We start from the raw sequence: 21,807 nt of genomic DNA on the forward strand, positions 1-21,807 counted from the left end.
GACCCGCCAGCCCAGAAACCATCCAAAGAAGGGGAAAAAAGATAAGATAAATAAAAGATAGGAAATAAGATTCCTTTTGGTTTATAAAGGGTATTGAAAACAAGTACCATCTATGGTAAGTTGTCCCGAGGAGGGAGAAGAGGAGAAAGAAGCTCATATTCTTTTTTTTTTTGTTACTTATGCTGGATCAATCTTATCTTTTTTTTCTTTCATAAAAGTAAGTCATTTTTCTTTGGCTGTCCAAGGGGAACTTTTATACCTCAGTGTGAGCAAGACTACTGACTCCTCCCCTGCTGTACCAGGCTATACAGAGAGGAAGCGCTAGAACAAACAACTTGCCCTCTGCCTCCTTCTGCTGATAGGAGGGACAAAACCACTTGTCTGGACTGGTGTGGCAGGACTCAAGGAAAGGAAAATTATTAGGCAAGACTTAATTTCACCTTTAAGGGTAAAATTCTGATCTAATTAAAAAAAAAAAGTGATTTTAAAAATCCCTCCACTACCTATAGACCTACCCAAAGTCTTGAAAAAAAAAATTAGCAAACGACCCGATCCCCCAGTTGCTCATGAAGGAGCTCCCAAAGGGGCAGTTCCCTTTGGGACGCCCCTTCAACAGTGACTTGTCCCAGCGTCGCCCATGACTTTACTTCGGGCTGCGATTGTGTGGAGTTATTGTTAGCAGTAATAACTTGGTTCCCCAGCCAAGGTGTCACCACCAGGCAGAGTACAGGCAGGGGAGGCTTAGTGAGCAGGGATCCAACCTGACTCCTGCAGATGGTTGAGTAGTGCTATAGAAATGTTACGTAACCATAGTAATAGTAGTAGTAGATGGTCAACTCCTGGCTTCAGTAAAATACTGTAGAGTCTTGTGGCAACACAGTGAGTGCATCAAGTGCTTCTTTTCTAATTCGTGCTAACTATTCCCTGGTATTTCTCCTCTCAGTCTCCTGGGAAATATTCTCACAGACATTTCCTGACATTTGGTTGCTTTAGTACATTTGAGATACTTGGGCACTGTAGAAGTCCAGCACTGAGAGAAGTGCAGATGCTACTGATGCCGGGAAGCTTAAAATTGCTTAATAAAACCTGGCAGCTGAAGGGAGAGTCACGTGGCCAAGGCTATCAGGGAGTACCGACACCCCACTCCACACACATTCCCAGACACCTTTTTCATAGTCAGTAACAGGAAAAAAAAAAGTGAGGAAAATTACTGAATATGGTCTATAAGCATGGCTCTAAATTAAAGCCAGGGAGCTGAGAAATCCTGTGTATGTAAAAGGGTTCACACCTCTTATTAAATGCAGCGCAATTAACTTTTTCCTTCCCTTTTCTTTGCAACATTTCAACCCCTCCTTTTGTAGAAATTTCCTCCATCACCTTCCTAGGTCATTAAGCTACAAATGATTGTAATTTTGTGCTGTGTACTTTTATGGTATTTTACAAGTCATTTAAAGAATGGTGATAATTTGACTTGACTCTATGAACATGCATCCTGCTCATTTCATATTTGCTAACGCGTCATTGCTGCCACTGTTAGGGACAGACTAATATATGGATAGTGATCCAGTGTGCATGGCCTGTTCCAGGTTATTCTGATCATGATGTGTCGGGGGTGGAGGCTCTGGATTGTGATCCTGGATAGTGTTTTTGAATTCAGGCCAAGGCTGCAATGTGAAAATTGAAAAAGGACCATAAGCAGAGTTATTGGATCACTTCCTCATAGATCACATATTGCAGAGTAGATTTCATCACTGTAGCAAAACGCAAATATTAATTAGTACAGACAGACATGTACTACACAGAATTAAGTGTTGATTTTTCAAAAGTTTGAATACTGCATTTTGATTTTCACATGTAGATCTTTTTGTATAAAAGATGACGAAATAATCTTTCCATCTTTTTCTGTCGTCTTTGTTCAGTGAGGTGTGCCCAAAGAGCAGAATGGAGCAGAGAAAGTAGATTTGCAAGGAACCTGAACTCTAGGGAAAGGATGGCTTTCCTGGACAATCCAACAATTATACTGGCCCATATTCGGCAGTCTCATGTAACCAGTGATGACACAGGAATGTGCGAAATGGTCCTGATTGACCATGATGTGGACCTAGAGAAATACCATCCATCTTCAGTGAGTGGAGACAGCAGCTCAGAAACACAGAGAGGTGGCACGGAGACTCAAGGTTATGTCTACTCTCAATCAGTCGATATTACCTCAAGCTGGGATTTTGGTATTCGAAGACGATCAAATACAGGTAACATTGTATCTTAAGCAAATCTTCGTTTTTACCCCTTAAAACAAATTAAAATGCGAATGTATGCTCGGTACAGTTATCTATTGAACAAAAGAAATTAGGTTAAATTCTTTACCGTAAAATGAACTTGGGGAGGGTAATTTTCAGATAGGCTGCATAGGTTAAAGTCCGCGAGTACTTTTTACAGATGGATTTTAGCCAGAATTTTCAAAGGGAATTTGTACTCCTAAATCTGCTTTGACAATTTCTGGATATAAGTGGAACCCCATGTGCCATACACGCACAAAATTAGATATAAATATGTGCATGTGGATTTACACACATACTTTCAAAAACTGGAAATATGTGCATAAATCCCCACTCCTGCTCCAACTCTGCCTCCTAGAGTTCCTGTTTAGTTTGCACACAAAAGTAAATCGTGTTCCACATGTAGTTTTATGCGCGTACCTGCCAAGGCTATTTTCAAAGAGCCACTTACACTCAGAAAATCAGGCTCCATATGCATAAATGCATTTGAAAATTACCCCCAATATGTATTATCCCAAATAATATGCTAAGTACAGGGTCGCTTTAAAGATTTTTATGAGAACAAGCAACTGAGAATAGGGTGTGGGTTAAAGGATATCCTGACATGATTCAGGTACAGTGTGAGGCAGAAAGTCTAGGGCCACATATCTTCTGCCCCTCAAAAGTTCGCCAGGATAATTGTAATGCCTCAGATGTGGTAAGGCTTCTTGTAAACAGCGTGACTTACCTAGAGACACTTATTAAATTGTTACTTGCTTCTCATCAAAAGACACTAAAGTGAGGTGCATCAATCAATAATACAACAATTTATCATCTAAAATAAAAATCAAATCATTAACATGCACAGAATTTCCTGAAGGCCAGTAGCACAGGCTCTGGGCTTTTGAACGGAGTTGGATAGTTCTAGGTCACCATAAAATTGGCATCTGACTTTGGTTTAGATTGAAAGAAAAACTCCTTGTGGTGGCATGTTTGGGCCAAAAAAGAGCAATCCTGCACCCAGGAAGAGCCACCATCACTGCAGCAGACCTAGGCTGGAGGATAGTAGCCTCTGCTGCAGTGAGAGCCACCACTGTCATTATTGCAAGCCTGGAATGGGAGGTGCCATTGTGGCCTGAGGCTGCTCTCTGCCTGCTAAAAAGAGAAGTTGGAGAGATGGCATAAGAGAAGAGAGAGGAAGAAAAGCAAAAGAGAGAAAACTAAAAGCTAAACAAATTGAAAAAACAAAGCAAAGCATTTCTAAAAATGACAAAACAAAAAGGCAAAAAAAAAATCTGAAGTATAAACTAAACAATATGAGCCAAAATGTAAACAGAATTACAAGGAAAAATAAATTTTACCTTGGAGCCTAAAATGTTTTTTTAAAATAACTTTATTTAATACAATTTTTTTGGCATACAAAACACGCCCTCAAAACTGGCATGTTTTCAAATGCATAATATACACAAAACAAAACAGATCGTAAAAAGCTTTGACTATCACCCAAGTTTTTTCTAAATAATTTTGCGTCTCTGCTCAGGAATCAAACCTCTCTTGTATTGTAAATTCTTGTTCCATGACTTGGGTGCATTAATGATAAAGCATGTAAAAATAGATGATGATGTAGTTATAAAACAAAAAAATAAAGGGAAACCAAAGCATGAAGCAGAGATCAAACTATAATCAGCAGAGCTATCTTAAACAAAATATCATTTAAAGATAGGTGTCAGCAAGCCCAAATGGTGTGACTTGCTATAATTGGCTAGGATCGCCTGGACGGCTCAATCATTCACCTCCAAACTAATTTTTTAGTTTTTTTTTTCCAGAAATCATATAATTTATTTATTTATTTATTTATTTAAATACTTTTTTATACCGAAGATCATGTACAAGTACATATCGCTTCGGTTTACAGCGAACCAACAGTTGGAAATTACAGAAAACAATATGAACATAATTTAACAAAAATTGTACAGCAAACAATATGAACATAATTTAACAAAATTGTACAAGAATAGCATTATAATTGAACAAGCATAACGAGGGGGGAATATCGGAAAAGGTAAACATGATAATCAGAATCGGGAGTATATTGTAAGGAGTACTGGGAACTTCGAGCAGTTAGACACGACTGAACCTAAGTTCTATAAAGTAGGGTTCGGTAGGGAACTTTAAGTAAATGCTCTTGAGAAGAGCCAAGTCTTCAGTTTTTTTTTGAACGTCCTCAGGCAGGGTTCTGTGCGGAGTTCCGAGGGAAGATTGTTCCATTGTAAGGGTCCAGCAATTGAGAACGCTCGTTTCTTGAGAGCTGACTTGGCGGGGGGAACATAAAGGGTACCTAGGTATGTTGTTCTAATTGGTCTGGAGGCTGAGTGATGTTGAAGAGGGCAGGATAGTTCGAGGGAGGTTAGAGAGTGAATAGTTTTGTGGATCGTGGTTAGCACTTTATACTGAATTCTGTATTTGATAGGGAGCCAATGTAGATACATAAGGACGGGGGTATGTGATCTCCTCTACTGGTATTGGTTAATATTCTTGCTGTGGAATTCTGTAGCATTTGAAGAGGTTTGGTGGTGATAGCTGGGAGGCCGATTAGAAGGGAAAATGAAAAGTTTTATAAAGGTCTAGATGGATGGTATACAACAAGCCCCAGGGATAAAGAGTATTTATGATTCACCAAAATGACTCTGATCTACAAGGCAAAATTTAAAAAAAAAAAGTTTTAAAAACAAAATCAGAGTTTAAACAGTTCTTATCTGCATGTCAAGAAGTAGCCTTCAGAGCAGGACTCAAACTCTTAATGGAGTATTTCCAAAATGGACCACCGAAGGAAAGGCAAGTGTTCTTTTTAACACTCGTCTAATTCAGCATTAAGTCCACTAGGGTCAACTGACTGTAATCTGTAAAACCATTTTTGTTCTAACCGCAAAAGACTGAGGTTAAGATTGCCACCACGCCAATAAACAAACAATTGCTCGATAATGCAAAATTATAAGTCATCAAAATGATGATGCATCTTTTCGCAGTGGGCTACTAGAGGTGCATTAAGGTGATGATGAGCAAGGCTCAAGCAATGTTCAATCATATGAGTTGTGATCATGTGCATTGTTTTCCCCACCATACACCTTATTACAGGGACATTGAATCAGATAGATGACTGCTGTAGATATACATGATGTGTTTTGTTTCAACATATTGGTGTAATTTACCGAAGTCACTGTTATAGATGAAACATCTATTGACACATGACAAACAGAGCAGTGGCCACATGGGTGATGTGATTCTTTTGGCGCAATGGCGGTCCTGATAGTTTGTCACCAAAAATCAGAATACACCACCAACTCTTTTAAATTATTCCTTGTAATTGCAATCCTCAGGAGATCCTTAAAACATGTCATGAATTTGTAAGATCCTTCAATTGTGCAGAATGGATGCCTGGGTTGCATGAACCAACCTGAGGTGAAAACGGGAGTAGACAAATACAGTGCATTGTATCTTTGACCTTATATGGAAGAAAAAGCCACACTCTGTGACTGAACCTTACTCTTAAAAATGCTTTCCTCACACGACTTTGGATAACCCCTAGCCAGAAAGCGATTGTTCAATGATTTATCCTGTAACTTAATATCCTCCATGGATGAGCACAGCCGAAGAAATTGACTTACTGGGAGGCTTTCCTTCAAAGTCCGTGGGTAACAACTGGAAAAGTGCAAGAGAGTATTGGGGCTGACCGGCTTCCGATTATAGAGAGGTGGTGAACCCTGATGTTTTACATATCAATATGTCCAGAAAATAAATTTGTTGTGTGTGAGTGGCTGCAAATGACAATTAAGTGAATTAAACCAGAGTAGGAATTCTTCAAAAATAGACATCGACCCCTTCCATGATAGGAACATGTCATCAATGTAGAGCTTCCATACTAGGACCTGTGATTTGTAGGGGAAATCTTCCAGCCAACGAGCTTCAAATTCGCCAACGTAAAGGTTTTTTGTGAGAGCTATTTCAAGAAGATTTACCAAAAAATCAATAGGTTTCTGATGATGTCTCCATCGCTGTTCAAAATAATGAGTTGCTAATATAATGGCCTCCCCCAGGAGTTGTTGATATAACTGGCCTCAACATCCAATGTTATTTATGTTAAATCAGTGGTATTCAAGTCCCCTTGTTCCGAGCAAGAGATCATAGCTTGAGAGTCCCAAATTTATGATGGAATCTGGGGCCAAATGGTGCCAAAAAAAAGTCAATAAAATGAGACAGCAGTTCGAGTAATGAATCTTTAGTGGATCTGTTGTTCTCTTATGGATTTTTGGTAATGTATAGAGTACAGTTACTGGAAAAGATTCAACAGGAACAAAGCCTCTCTTGATGTCAGAAAGCCTATCTCTCTGGCAGATGTTATCACCACCAAAATTTCTTGCTGAAGGGTCGGTGTCGGATCTTGTGGTAATAGTCGGTGGAAACGAGTATTGTTTAATTGCCGATTGATCTCGCTTTCATACTGTTGCTGATCAAGCAAAATGATCTTGCCTCCTTTGTAGTTGTTATAAAACCAGATCTCCTACATGACAGCACATTGCACTTCTCCTGAATCATCATGCATGCTCCTCATTAACTTTTTCAATGATTATTCAAGATTTTTGTTGTAACTTTTATATAGGTAATACTAGTGTTTTTTTTTCTTTACTGTGTGTGGCTCTGTAGAGTAATACAGGTTTTTTAAAATATATTTTTTAATCATAACTGACACTCTCTTCTCCTATCGGCAGCAAATGTTGACATTTATTTAGCTTTTTGTTGAGTGGGCATTTAGCTATGTGCCAACTTAGAGCAAGAGTAAAGCCATGGACTCAGAAGGCAGGCACAATATCTAGGTGATTAAACTGTCTCATTCCCCATGTTTCAAACTATTGCACAATGAAAATGGCTAAATCAAATTTGCCAAGTGACTGGGGTGAGTGTAGACTTAGGTCATATAAAGAGGTGGTGCTTATAAAGCAGGAAAATGAATGGAGCATGCACCCCCAACCTTACTGTAAGAGAGAGGCTACCTTCATGGGAAGAGCAGTTTTCATTTATGCGTGCTAATAGTGATTTCTGGGTGAAATTGTCCATCTGAATATTGCTGTCCTGCAACATAGCTAAACTTGCATGCATATTTGTAGTCGCATATAGATGAGGGCGATCCCAGGTTGTTTTTAGGCCAGGAAAGGAAATGCTCATTTCTAAATTGCATTTTCAACTTTGTGCACATTTATTTTCCACAGAAAAACTAGCCACACAAAAAGCAGGTACAAATGTGTGCAGGTATTTTGTACCTATGGCAAGTTTCAGTGAAAGCACTTGCATGCTTTTGGTTTTGAAAATTGTTGGAAAGGCCATGGGTAAAAATTACACACACACATTGTCCCAATGCAGACAGTTCTTCCACTTTTTCTGTCATTTTTGTTATATATTTATATAAAGTAGGAAGCGCAGCATGTATAATATGAGGGTTTCTTTGATCAGCGGAGACACATTACATGTATGAATCTTGTGGTGTTAGAAGGTTTACATGTGTGTGAGATTTTGAGATGTATGTGCCAGATAGAATAGCCACACACTGCCCTGAGTTACCCTTGTAGGATGGAGTTTATTTGGAAACCACATTTCCTGCAGTGACTGTTTCAAGTGGTCTATGGGTGGCCTTACCTATGTCCCCGAGAGCTGAGATTTGACATCCAGTTGGAAATCTTGTGTTGATAAGGACTGGAATTAGTGGAAGGTGGATGCAGGGCATTAGATCCTTGAACCATTTCAACAAAGCTTGAAATCTTGGACACACAGTCAAAATCTGACATTAAAAAAATCATACTCTTGAACATTTGACGAATGTTGCCAAGATACAAATCACGTATTTTACTGCCCGTAAACTGTTTCACCCCCCTGAAGAAAAAGCTATGCTAATTTATATAGCTTTGACATTTTATAATTTTCGTGATTTTTAGATAAAGGATTTTATATTTACAATTTTAATAGTCTAGTCTGAGTTCATTTATCTTTAATTTTTGAAACGGGTAGAGTAATTCATAACTGTAATTTTATTCTTGTAATGTAATATTCAGTTCGGTTCATTTGTGCATTAAAATTCCTTTAAGACCGTTATTAATGATTTATGCAATGAAATGTCATATTAATCACAGAAGTTTTCACATTTTATTATTCTCTTCTATGTTAATACTATCTTTATGATCTCTATTAATGTTTTATATCCTCTAATTTCAATTATAAATCAAGGAGAGTTTCATGTTTTTGTTGATATTTGCTTTAGGGGGGTGCCACCTTTAAAATTTTATTACTTTTTCCCCTACATATGCAATATAAAACATCTTTATTCATATAAAGGTAGTTAATTATGGCTTTATTTATAGTAAACTTTCATTGACAAACTTATAGTTGTAATATTTCTTTCCAAGCCCAGAGACTGGAACGACTGCGGAAAGAGAGGCAAAACCAGATAAAATGCAAAAATGTGCAGTGGAAGGATCGACACGCCAGTCACTCAGGTAAAAGAGAAGGCCGGTCTTTGCATATGGCAGTGATGCTGTTAACAGGATTAAAGCAATTCTGTGTGAAAATGTGAATTTCCGTAAGACAAAAACAAAAAAAGTCAGCATGCTAATGAAAATGGCCCAAATTTGAGTTAATTCATTGAGTGTTTCTGCCTCCCTTTCACTTGCATGTACTGAAGGGTTTTGTTTTTTTTCGCTCTGCTTGGAGGTCAGCTGGTCCTCTAGTCTAGACGGTCTTTGGCATGTCAGTTTTACCAAAACAGCAAACTCTCCAGTAGTTGCTGATTGTTTAAACTTCTGTTTCATCAAGGCATTTCTAGGTTTTTACCCTTTCTTTACATTTGAAGGTGAATTTTCAAAAGTTACGCATGTACAAATTAGCATATACCTGTGTAAGTAGTTGCTACTTGCATATTCTGTATTTTATAAACATCCAAAATATGTGCGTATTTTCACTTTTGCGCGCACACATACAGGGGTAAATAAAAAGGGGCGTTCCTGGGCCAGGGCCAACAGTTATGTGCAAACGTTGCTAATTATCTGGTGTAATTGATAATAAATGTTTATTTTGTGGTACTGACTGGGTGGGAGGTCTAGGTGAACGGGGGGAGGGGGGGGCTGCAGTAGCAGGAGGGTCTCGATGACCTAGAGAAGGACTAGGAAACTGGTGGAATAATTAGTTAAACTGGTCATTTCATTTGCATGCATGCATGTTTCAAAATACACCGATTGATGCATGTAAATTCCAACCGAGGTGAGTAAGTAATACTTTATTTTAAAATGTAAATTATATGCATGTATATTTTAAAAATAGGTGGGTAAAGTATGTGTATTAAATGCATTGAAATGGTTGCGATGCATTGCATGCAATTGCGCGTTGGCATACATACACGTATGTTGTGGGGTAAACATATGTATATTTTGTAATATGCACGTATGTGATATGTTTGTTTTATAAAATACAATAGCAGAATTATGTGAGGCCACATACACGCACATGTCACTATGCGCAACTCTTTTTTAAAATTATCTTCTTTCTGCCTTTGCTTCTCTTCCCTGTGCATCAGTTACCAGATCATCAATATATTCTTATTTTATTTTATTATTAAATAGAGCACGATTGAAGATGCATTTATGTAAGCTTCTGTTTGTAAGAAAGATGTAGAGGTCAGGTAGATGCTTCTGGATTGCAGAACTCTTCTTTATCTTTATTCACATTATCATAACCTGCTGTTAATTGAGTAAGCATTGCCACTTTTCAAATCCTTTATAGACTCTGCACAGGCATCTCTCTCATTTCTTGCCTCCCTTATCTGCTCAGTTCTCTCTCTCCTCTGAGCATTCACTTTCCCTGCAGTGTATCTGTTTAGCTCGGTCATCCTTTCAGGGTTTTCAAGTTTATTCTTTCTCCACCCGGGCTTGTCTCAAGATTTACTTCTTCGGAAGGGGGTCATTACTTTTAATAGTTTCCATGGACTACCGCCGCCTCCCTCATCATGCCTCCAGCTGCTTCCATCCGCGCATCTCTTGCATTTCTCTCTTTCTTCCCACTTACATAAGCTCTTTTGGACAGAGGACTGCTTTGTCTATTGTAACTGGTTAAGTTGTGCTAGCCATTGTACCCTGGTAGAGACTTATTTTTGTTAAACTGTGGAGCGACTTCAAAGGATTTGTGCACGTAAAAGCAATTTTAAAAAGTCCATTTACACGTGGAAAACCCTTTGAAAATTACCTCCATATGTGCACTATCTATGAAATAATTTTACCATCAATTCAGCAAATATTACATACTGGATTCCAAATACTGATGGTTGCCTGTGTTTGTTTTCAAATGTGAATAGTTACAACTGGAAGCTAAACGAATCCAGGAAATAAATGGTAGATAAACATGCTTCATGTTTCTAGGCAATACCTGTTGCTGGCAAAAATAGATCTCCATAAATGAATAGGGTTTGTGAAGGGCTGGTTTCATCTTGTAGAACAGCATTATTGCTTGGATGCTTTGGAGGAGGGGTTTTATTAGCCCCGAGTTTCCCTGGGTAACGGTGAGAACTGACACTGAGCTGTGGTGTAACATCATTGGAAGCATCTGTGAATTTCCAGGTTCTGGTTGCTATGTGTCCCTGCTCCTCCTTTCCGCTCATGGCAAGGCCCTTTTCTCCACCGCAGGGCAGTGAACTGTCATTCCCACAGCAGCAGCCATTAGAGCCAGCTTTTACCTCTTAGAGGGCTATTTCTCAAAGGGACTTCTGTGGGTAAAGTAGTGCTTTATCTGCAGAAAAGACCATTTAGAAAACTTCGTGACCAATGCACGTGTAAAATTACATGCTTACATACTCAGCAATGAATTTTCAAAGGAGCTGTGTGAGTAAAAGTAGCTTTTATAACAATTTTCAAAAGCCAGTTTATATGCATAAAACCTTTTTTAAAATTCAGCCCTATGGAATGAATTTTCTGAACATACCCAGATCCCAGACAAGTGGGTTTTATTCATCCCTACGAGCAGATGGAGGTAGAGAACAAAACTTTGGGTACTGCCACATATACTAGAGTGCCACCTGCAGTCCCTCAGTATTTCTCTACCTCCAGCAGATGGTAGAGTTGCTAACCCTGCAGACCTGACTGGCTGGATATTTTCAGAAAGATTGCTTCCCGAAGTGGCAGGCTCCTGAAGAAGGATCGCCCCTTGGGTGGAGCCGGGCGAACGGGAGGTTGTATGCCCCTGGCCAGCTTCAGCCCGCAGCCCCGGGACCACTGATTGCCAGTGGTCTGGTTTTCCACGGTGGGACCGAAGCCCCTCCGCCGCACCAGGAGCAGGGAAGTACCCTTCATTTTTTACTTTTTGGGGGTTTGCTTTCCTGTGTACCTGCACCTTTAAGAATTTTTTGGTTAAAAAAAAAAAAAAAAAAAAAAGGAACCGGCAGCTATCTGCTTTGCTTCAGCAGCAGCTAGCAGGCAGACTGTGCTGTCAGGCAGGCAGTCACCTCGGCGGGACCGTCGGGGCAGGCCTCAGACTTAGTGGGCAGATCGGGTGAGTTTTTGGAGGTAGGTTGTTCCGATCTTGATAATTTTCCTCCGGTGGATGCTGATTACACTCCTGATCGGGCCGCGCAATTTTTCAGCCGCGGCAGCGGCCTGTTTTGCACACCGACGGGAAATTCTTGGGGCAATGCGCCCTGTTCAGTGTGTTTCGACTCCCGAGTGGTGCGACCCTCCCCCCACCCTGAGTTCCGGGCCGGGTGGCAACGCGGTCGGAGAGAGAATAGCTTGTTTTTGCCTTTATTTTTTGATTTCTGAGGTAAATGACAGACAAGGCAGCTCAGGGAGGCCTGCGGTGCCTGTCAGTCTGCCTGACTGACCTCCTCCTCTGCATGGAGTGTGCTGGAGGGGGGGGGGTTCAGAGAGGCAGGGAAAACCACGGAGCCATTCATGGTCCGCGGCGGTGGCGCTTGGGGCGCAGGAGGGAGTTGCTATGGCTGCGTAGGCGGAGCCAGACAGGGTGGGTTGCTCCCCGGGTTTCCGGGGGGTCCCCGCCGCTCCTGTCTCCCATGTTTCGACCGAGGGCGAAAGGCCCAGATGTCTCAGGCCCTAGCAGCACCAAACTCCCTTCGGAGGCCCCGGGGGGGGGGGGGTAGGGTCTCCCGAATTCGTACTTTTGTTGCACGAGGCCTTCCTGGCTAGGTAGGCAGGTAAGTGCAGTGTCACGGAAAACCTGACAGTCTCTGGGAAACGGCGGGGTCACGAATCCCGCCTCCTGAGGGATGTCTGGCACACTTGGAATCAGCCTCAGAAGACTCTGATGAGTCTAAGGAGGAGGATGACTGAGTAGATGTGAATCAGTTATTTACACTTTCGAATTATAGAAGGACTAGGGGGCATTCCATGAAGTTAGCAAGTAGCACATTTAAGACTAATCGGAGAAAATTATTTTTCACTCAATGCACAATAAAGCTCTGGAATTTGTCGCCAGAGGATATGATTAGTGCAGTTAGTGTAGCTGGGTTCAAAAAAGGTTTGGATAAGTTCTTGGAGGAGAAGTCCATTATCGGCTATTAATCAAGTTTACTTAGGGAATACCTACTGCTATTAATTTCATCAGTAGCATGGGATCTTCTTAGTGTGTGGGTAATTGCCAGGTTCTTGTGGCCTGGTTTGGCCTCTGGAAACAGGATGCTGGGCTTGATGGACCCTTGGTCTGACCCAGCATGGCAATTTCTTAAGTTCTTAGGATTTTTTCTTGGATGATGATCGGGATGGGGACACGATTGGGGGCCCTCCCCTGGACCCAGGAAACTCTAAAACAGAACAGGAGGGCCCGGAGGCTGAAGGAAATGATCCGCGGGTAATCCGTCTTTTCAAAAGGGAGGAGCTTCGTCCGCTCATACCTCAGGTGTTGGAGGAATTGGGAATTAAGCTCACCCTGGAGGATTCAGATGCTGAGCGGGTTAATCTGGTTCTGGATGGCCTACGGAGGCACCCCCCCAGTGCTTTCCCAATTCCAAAGAAAATCCAGAAGGTGATCAACTGGGAGTGGGATTTCCCCGACTTGGGCCTGCGAGTGGGCAGGGCGATGTCCACGCTTTATCCTCTTTTGCAGGACCATTTGGATGTTCTCAAGGTCCCGAAGGAGGATGCTGCAGTTTCGGCAGTCACTAAGAAGACCTGGTTGCTGGTGCTTCCGCCCTGAAGGATGTTCAGGATCGAAAGTTGGAAGTGCATCTCAAACAGGTCCTGGGGCTAGGCCTGCGAGTGGCGGTATGTGCAAGCCTGATGCAGTGGGCCTGTTTGCGTTGGATACAGAAGCCGCAGGAGCAGTCTGCCTCCAGGATTCTTTCCCCAGTCCAGGCGGCCCACCTGGAGACGGGAATTGCCTATAGCGTGGATGCCTTGTGTGACCTAGTGAGAACCGCGGCCTGCACTATGGTGTCTGTGGTGGCGGCTAGATGACACTTGTGGCTACGTAACTGGTCAGCGGACTTATCATCCAAATTGCAGCTCTGTAATCTGCCTTTTCAGGGGAAGCTGCTGTTTGGTAAGGATCTCGATCATCTGATGAAGTCGCTGGGAGAGACAAAGGGGCAATAGGCTGCCAGAGGATCGAAAGTCTGGCCGGAAACCTTTCTCCTCTTGGCCTCGCTTTCGGGAGTCGAGGCGTTTTCGTCCACAGAGATCCTCTGGGACCTCGGCCCCAAGACAGTCTTCGCACAGGCAGCAGTCCTTTCAAGAGTCTGGAAGGACATCTAGAGGCGGAGCCATCCAGGGAGTGGGTGGCAATAAGTCCTCACAATGAGATCTGGCAGGTCCTCTCCTCGTCGCTAGTAATCGGGGGCAGGCTGGCCCGGTTCTATGGTGAGTAGACCATGATAACCTCCGACTGGTGGGTCTTGAGCGTGCTGAGAGACGGCTATGCCTTAGAATTTTCTCACCCTCTACAGTCGGTGTTTCTGGAGTCGCGTTGTCTTTCCTGAAACAAGCGGGCAGTGGTCCAGGAAACGCTTCAGCGGTTGTTAAGTTTGGAGGCGGTGGTGCCGGTACCAATGTCCGAACAGGGGCAAGGCAGATATTCCATTTACTTTGTGGTGCCCAAGAAAGAAGGCACATTTCAACCTATTTTGGACCTGAAGAAGGTCAACCAGAGTTTGAAGGTGCCACATTTTTGGATGGAGACGTTGCATACAGTAATTGTGGCAACACGGGGAGGAGAGTTTTTGGCGTCTCTGGATCTCACTGAGGTTTATCTTCATATCTCCATCCGTCAAGAGCACCAGAAAGTTCTCAGATTGATGGTTCTGGGGCAGCACTATCAGTTTCAAACACTGCCTTTCGGGCTGGCCACCACTCCCAGGACCTTTATGAAGGTAATGGAAGTAGTGGCAGCAGCTCTGTGACAGGAGGGATTTCTGGTACACCCGTACTTGGACGACTGGTTGATCCGGGCGAAGTCGCTGGAGGAGTGTGTGCGGACCATGAACAGAGTTTGGTCACTCCTGGAATCTCTGGGCTTGGTCATCAATGTGTAGAAGAGTCATCTGATCCCTTCACGTTCCCTTGAGTACTCGGGAGCCTGTTTCAACACCCAGCGGAGCAGAGTGTTTCTTACAAACGACATGGTGAACAAGATTCAGGGGCAGATAGCACGTCTGCTTCATCTAAAGGTGCTGAAGGTCTGGGATTATTTACAAGTCCTGGGCTCGATGGCTCCATGTTGGAACTGGTACCCTTGGCGTTTGCCCACTTGAGGCCTTTGCAGAGAGCGTTGTTGTCCCGTTGGAATCCTCTGTCACAACAATATTTTCTGCTCCTGCCTTTAACGGAACTGGTCAGGTCCAGTCTGGCCTGGTGGAACCGGCCAGGTCCAGTCTGGCCTGGAGAAGGGGATGCCTCTCGAGGTCCCGAATTGGGTGGTGGTCATCACATGTTCCAGTTTTCGGGGCTGGGAGGTGGTTTGTCTGGGCAAGTCTGCTCAGGGCCTTTGGTCGATGTTGGAGCAGGTGTGGTCCATCAATTGCCTGGAGCCGAGAGTGGTACACAGAGCTCTGGAGCAATTTCTACCCTTGGTGAGAGTTTTCTCGGACAACTCGACCACGGTGGCTTACATCAACCGCCAGGGGGGGAACCAAGAGTCCCATGGTGGTGGTGCAGGAGGCTCAGCTGCTATTCGAGTGAGCAGAGCTTCATCTCAAGGGAATCACCACCTCCCACATCGCAGGAGTCGACAACAGCAACAGTTGGATCCGGGGGAGTGGGAACTCTCTCGGGGCCTGGGAGCTTTTCTGCGAGCAGTGGGGGACACCGCAGTTCGATCTCATGGCAACGAGTCTCAATACCAAGATGCAGAGGTTCTTCAGCCGCTGGCTGGAGTCCGGGGTGGTGGGTCTCGATTCCCTGGAATGTCCGTGGCCAGCTGGAGTCCTCCTGTATGTCTTCCCTCCGTGGCTGCTGCTAGCAAAGGTGTTCAGACGAGTAGAGGGCCATGCGGGGTCAGTGATAATGGTGGCTCCAGAGTGGCCTCGTCACCCGTGGTTTGCGGATCTGGTGCATCTAGCAGAGGATGGTCTGCTGCGCCTGACCCATCTACCGGATCTCCTTCGTCAGGGTCCTATCTTTTCCGATCGACTTGGCTTTTGAGAAGAGACGTTTGCGTGTGGGAGGGTATTCAGAACCCGTGATTGCCATGCTTCTTCAAGCGCGTCACCCTTCTACCTCGTTAGCCTATTCCAGGGTATGGAAGGTGTTTGAGACCTGGTGTGGGCAACAGGGTTTGGATCCGCTTCAGGTTTCAGTGTCCCATATTTTATCCTTTCTGCAGGTGGGTTTATCCAAAGGATTAGCCCATAGTTCCCGTCGAGTGCAGGTTTCCGCTTTGGGTTGTCTCAGAGGAAGAGTACAGGGGAAGGCCTTAGCTTCCCATCCGGATGTGGTATGTTTTCTATGAGGAGTAAAACATCTCCACCCACCTCTGTGTCGCATTTGTCTGGAATGGAATCTCAATCTTGTGTTGAAGGCCCTTTGTGAGGAGCCTTTCGAACCCTGAACCGGTCATCTTTGAAGATTCTTACTCTGAAGACGGTCTTTTTGATAGCTATCTGTTCGGCTAGAAGGATTTTGGAGTTGCAGGCGCTTTCGTGCCGTGATCCGTTCCTCCGGATATCTTCGGTTAGGGTGTCTTTGTGAACGGTACCTTCGTTTCTTCCTAAGGTGGTGTTGGTTTTTCATGTAAACCAATCAGTGGAGTTGCCCGGGCTTCCGGATTGGGCTCGGGATCCTCGATGGGGCGCGAGCTTCATCTTTTGGATGTGAGACGGGTGCTTTTGCATTACTTGAAAGTCACTAACGCTTTCCGTTGATCTGATCATTTGTTTGCCCTATTCGGGGGAGCAAAGAAAGGAGAAAAGGCATCTAAGGCTTCTTTGTCTCGTTGGTTGAAAGAGACGATTTCTGCAGCTTATGACTCTAAAGGAAGAGCGATTCCATTGGGACTTAGAGCGCATTTGACTCTGGCTCAGGCGACGTCTTGGGCTGAATGTCAGCTGGTGTCTCCACAGGAGATCTGTAGAGCCGCGGTCGGGTCCTCTTTACACACTTTTACCAAGCATTACAGATTGGATGTGCGGGCTTCAGAGACAGCCCCTTTTGGAGAGAGTGTTCTTCAAGCGGGTCTTTCAGGTTCCCTCCCAGTATAAGAGGGCTTTGGTACATCCCGCTTGTCTGGACTGATCTGGGTATGTTCAGGAAAGGAAAATTGGTTCTTACCTGCTAATTTTCATTCCTGTAATACCACAGATCAGTCCAGAGGCCCGCCCTGAGGATTTTGCCGAAAGACTGCTGTATTTGTTTGTGTAAGCAGAGTTGCCATATTTGGCTACATTTTCAGTTTTTGGCTGTTATAAATTGGGTTTCCAGTTGGTCAGGGGTATCCATGATGGGAGCCTTGTTCGCTCTTTAATTTTTCCTTATTTTGGCTTGGGTATCGATTAATACTGAGGGACTGCAGGTGGCACTCTAGTATATGTGGCAGTGCCCAAAGTTTTGTTCTCTTCCTCCATCTGCTGGAAGGGATGAATAAAACCCACTTGTCTGGACAGATCTGTGGTATTATAGGAACGAAAATTAGCAGGTAAGAACCAATTTTCCTTTTCAGAAGCTCATTTACACACACAAAAGTAGCAATTTTCAAAAGCCCATTTTTCAGGTACATTCAATTTACATGCGTAAAACCTTTTAACAATTAACAAAACTATAAGGAGTTAAATGTATATTTTATTGATGTTTCATTTTATTATGATGGTTGAGCTTCATTCAAGGAAGGTGGTATATAAATGTAACATAACACAGGGGACAGGCTTTCCGGGGGGGAAGGGATGGTGGTGGTGGAATTTGGAAGAGATTGAAACTTACACGGATACTTCCTGATTTGAAAGAAGCATGCATGTAAATTCTTTCAGCAAAACACCATGCACCAAATAGCAGGTACAATTGTGTGCATGTAGTTTTGCCGGGATGATTTTCAAAGTGGACTTGTACACATAAGTCCGCTTTGAAAGTTGGTTTAACTTATGTGTGTATTTGCTAGTTAACTTACGTGCCATGTTACAAAATTATCTCCAAAGTGTGTTAGAATAGTTCCAAAGACTGATTTTTGACTACAGAGATCATTTATGGTTGCAGGCAGAAAAATGGTCAAATTAGCATGAGCTCGAACCTCTGAGTCAGGGGTACCAGTTACCAAGCCTCAGCTACTAAACTTTTATGCATCTTCCAGAAATCTTCATAATCCACTGGGAAAAAAACAGAGCTTGGATTTACTCGCTACAAGCTTATGGATAGCTTTGGTTGTTGAAAAGAGGTTAGGTAATGCTTGCTAAAAATCAGAAAGTAGCTTCCTTGTGGAAGACAACTGGGGTCGTATAGCTTGCAGGCTGATCATTCTTACAAGTTTATTGGACTGCACTTGGTGGACCCTTGTCCACTGAACCTCCTAGATTTAATCTTCTGTAACCCTGAATTTATAAAATCAGAGCTAACTGTGACCTCCGTTTTTCCCATTCCCTGGTCAGACCAAAAGCTGATCAATCTACGCATGAAATTCAAAAAAAAACCCCTATCAACCCTCCTCAGAGTTCCATTCCTGAATTTATTTTTAAAGGCAAGAAAATCTGTTCAAAACAATTTCTGAAAAATCTCTTAGATAACATACCCAGTTCCATTCTGGTTGACATTAATTCTACTGTTAATCTCTGGAATAATACCATTACCATAGCTCACATTTCACGTTTCCATATGAAATCTAAAGGCCATGCTCCCTGGTACACTGCTGATCTCAGATCAAAAATGACTAAACTGAGGCAACTAGAACGATCCTGGAGAAAATATAAAACAATAAAACAAATCATTAAACAAACTACTTTATTCACTTAAGAAAGTACAGAAAAGATGTATCAAAAAAGAACTTTTACTCCCAAAAAATTAAAGCCACTAATGGCAACAATTCTGTGTTAGTCAACATCGTAAAAAAATTAACAGCACCACCTCCACTTCCTCCCTCTGCTCTTAGCAATGAGTTCTGCAATCATATTGCATCTCACTTCAAAAACAAAATAGTAAACACATCAACCTGCTTTGTTCATTTACCTATCCCCAATGACTCTAATTTACAAGTTGAATGCTCATGGTCCTCATTCTCTCCTGTTGACGCCGGCACAATTTCTCATGTTCTCAATAAAATAAAAATATCCTCCTCTCTGTTTAATCCCTGTCATGGACATTACCTAAAATCCTCAACAACTCAGACTCTTGATTTTCTAGTTAACTTAATCAATCACTTAGTTCTGGCATCTGTCCAGATCATTTTAAACTGACTTCTATATTACCCATTCAAAAAAAGAAAAATGAAGAATTTATCAAATTAGATAATTTGCATCCTATAGCTTTTCTCACTACTTTGGCTAAACTATCTTAATCAATTGTCCTCCACCAATTAAACAACTATCTGTATGTCAATGAACTGCTTCACCCCAACCAGATCGGCTTTGGAAAAAAGGGTCATAGCACTGAGTCACTGCTATTATCATCTTTCAATACAATTTTCAGAGGCTTCGATGCTAACATAGATTATATAATCATGCTCCTGGACATATCTGCGATGTTTGACACCTTGGGTCATACCATATTACTTTCTAGATTGCACTCAATTGGAATAACTGGTATAGTTCACAGTTGGTTTCACTCCTTCCTCACTAATCATCAATATCAGATAAACATCAGCTGACACTCCTCCCCTTACTCCATATCTTCTGGCATACCTCATGGATCAACCCTCTCTACCATTCTTTTTAATATTTATCAACTACCTCTCTGTTATCTACTGGACAGTCTAAACATGCAATTCAACATCTACGCTGACGATATTCAGTTTTTTATTTCTTATTCTAACTCTTGGACCATTACCCTCTCAGTTGTCTGTTTATATATCAGTACCATCAAAACCTGGCTTTCTCATAACAGTCTGAAACTTAACACAACAATAATTACAATTATTCATCTTTCATCTATCCCTCATTCTGCCTGTAGCCCCACCTTCTCATCTAGACCTTGATGGTACTTCATTGCCTATTACTTCCAAAGCACGTAATCTCAGTGTCATAATTGACTCTAGTCTCTCTATGACCCAACACATATCCCAGACTGTAAAAAACTCATTCTTTAAACTGCATATGTTGAAATGTTTATGTCCTTTATTACACCTGGAGGACTTCAGAACCATTCTACAATCCTTAATCTTTAGTAGCCTTGACTACTGTAATGCTCTGTTTTCTAGTCTACTACACCACAATGCAGTCCGCCCCTTAAAACTAGTTCAGAATGCTGCAGCCTGCATGCTAACTGGCAAATCACGGAGAGACCACGTTTCTCCCGTTCTTCACTCTTTGCACTGGCTGCCTGGCAAATGCAGAATAAAATACAAAATACTTTCCATGATCCATAATCTTTTACATGATGACTAATCAATATGGCTCAGCTCTCAACTTCATATATACAAACCTAACAGAAGCTTATGTTCGGCCCAAAAACATCTCTTACAAGTACCCACCATTAAAATTGCCTGCCTTGACATTACCAGAAAATGTACATTTTCAGTTGCAGGCCTCCAACTCTGGAATTCTCTTCTAGACTATTTAGACAGATTGATAACCTGAAGGAATTTAAGAAGAACTTAAAAACTCTCCTTTTCAAATGTGCTTTTGAATCTAACTACATGACTTAACTCCCTTTCCCTTTACCCAGCCCACCGCATGTGTTTTCCCCTATCAGTCCCGTTCATGTTGTCAGTGATATGTACTATGCGTAGATCTTTATTTATTCTTATTTTAATTTACTTTATTTTATGAATTTAACTACTATGTATGTTTTTATTGTAAACCGCTTTGATTACGTTCATGTAAAAAACGGTGTATAAATAATTTTAAATAAACTAAATAAATAAATAAAAACAGGAATTCTTGACCAAGTCACTAACGGGCCGATACAGGAAGGTGCGGTAGAAAGAGGTGCGTTAGGGCCGGGCGCACCCGTGGTTGCCGCACGCACAGTTCGGATCACATACCGCTCGATACTCTATTTAAATGGCATGCAAATGCAAGCCGCGTCCAACACCCGTCCATGAAGCGCAATCCATTTTACTGTATAGGCGCTATACAGCGCCTATACAGTATCCTGGGTGCGCTGGTACCTGTCATTTCAAATGTCATGACGTCACGCACGCCCGTTCATATGCTTTCGCTGACTTGGGGGCCCGTCAATTTGGGCGCTCAAGCCAGCGAAGCGTATGAACGTACGCCGTGACGTCACGCACGCCCGTTCATGTGCTTTCGCTGGCTTGAGCGCCCGTGCACTACGGGTGTGCGTTCGTCCATCTTCGTCGGCAGGGGCCGCTGGAAGCCGCTTTCGCTGCCGGCTGCCCCCGGGAGGCAGGGGATCCATGATGCGCGCCTCTGGAGGGAGGGCAGAGAGGGGTGAAAGAAAGAAAAAGTAAGTTTACTTTGGTTACACTTATTCACAATACTTTACATGTCGAGTCGCTTTTCGCCTGCCTTGCTTCAGGAGGAGGGGTTTTTAGGTTTTCTTTTGGTTAAAGTTGCTTCGGGAGGAGGGGAGAGAGGACTGGGGCTGCTCCGGAGACTGGCACCCATGGACGCGGCCAGGGCAGGTGAGCGGGGGCTGGGGGAAAGTTTGCCTCCTACCCTTACCCCTGCCTCTAATGCAGGGGTAAGGGTAGGCGGTAAATTAGCAGGTTAAACGCGCGGCAAAACTGCAGGTTAAAAAGCGATAATCGGGGCGCGCATTACCGTATGGGAGGGAATAGCTAATCCGATCGTTTACATCTCATGTACATGCCGCGGGCGGAAAGGGTTACCCGTTGATTTAAAGAAGTGGTAAGGATGGGTTAAAAGGGATAGTGAATCGCAGGTTGGACTAACGCGGCCAAATTGTGAGTAGAAAGCGGG

General features: G+C 42.9%; 1 protein-coding gene across 3 annotated transcripts in view; it reads left to right on the forward strand.

The window, feature by feature from the left end:
• Positions 1–21,807, forward strand: part of MAPKAP1 (MAPK associated protein 1) — a 441,680-nt gene that overhangs the window by 6,871 nt on the left and 413,002 nt on the right. For all 3 annotated transcript variants that reach the window (XM_029611492.1, XM_029611493.1, XM_029611495.1), the window contains 2 exons: positions 1,920–2,249; positions 8,708–8,797. In XM_029611492.1, coding sequence (XP_029467352.1) covers positions 1,920–2,249; positions 8,708–8,797 — 420 coding nt within the window. The remainder of the gene's footprint in view (positions 1–1,919; positions 2,250–8,707; positions 8,798–21,807) is intronic.

Source organism: Rhinatrema bivittatum, chromosome 8 (genome assembly GCF_901001135.1).
Source record: "Rhinatrema bivittatum chromosome 8, aRhiBiv1.1, whole genome shotgun sequence".
NCBI lineage: Eukaryota > Metazoa > Chordata > Amphibia > Gymnophiona > Rhinatrematidae > Rhinatrema > Rhinatrema bivittatum.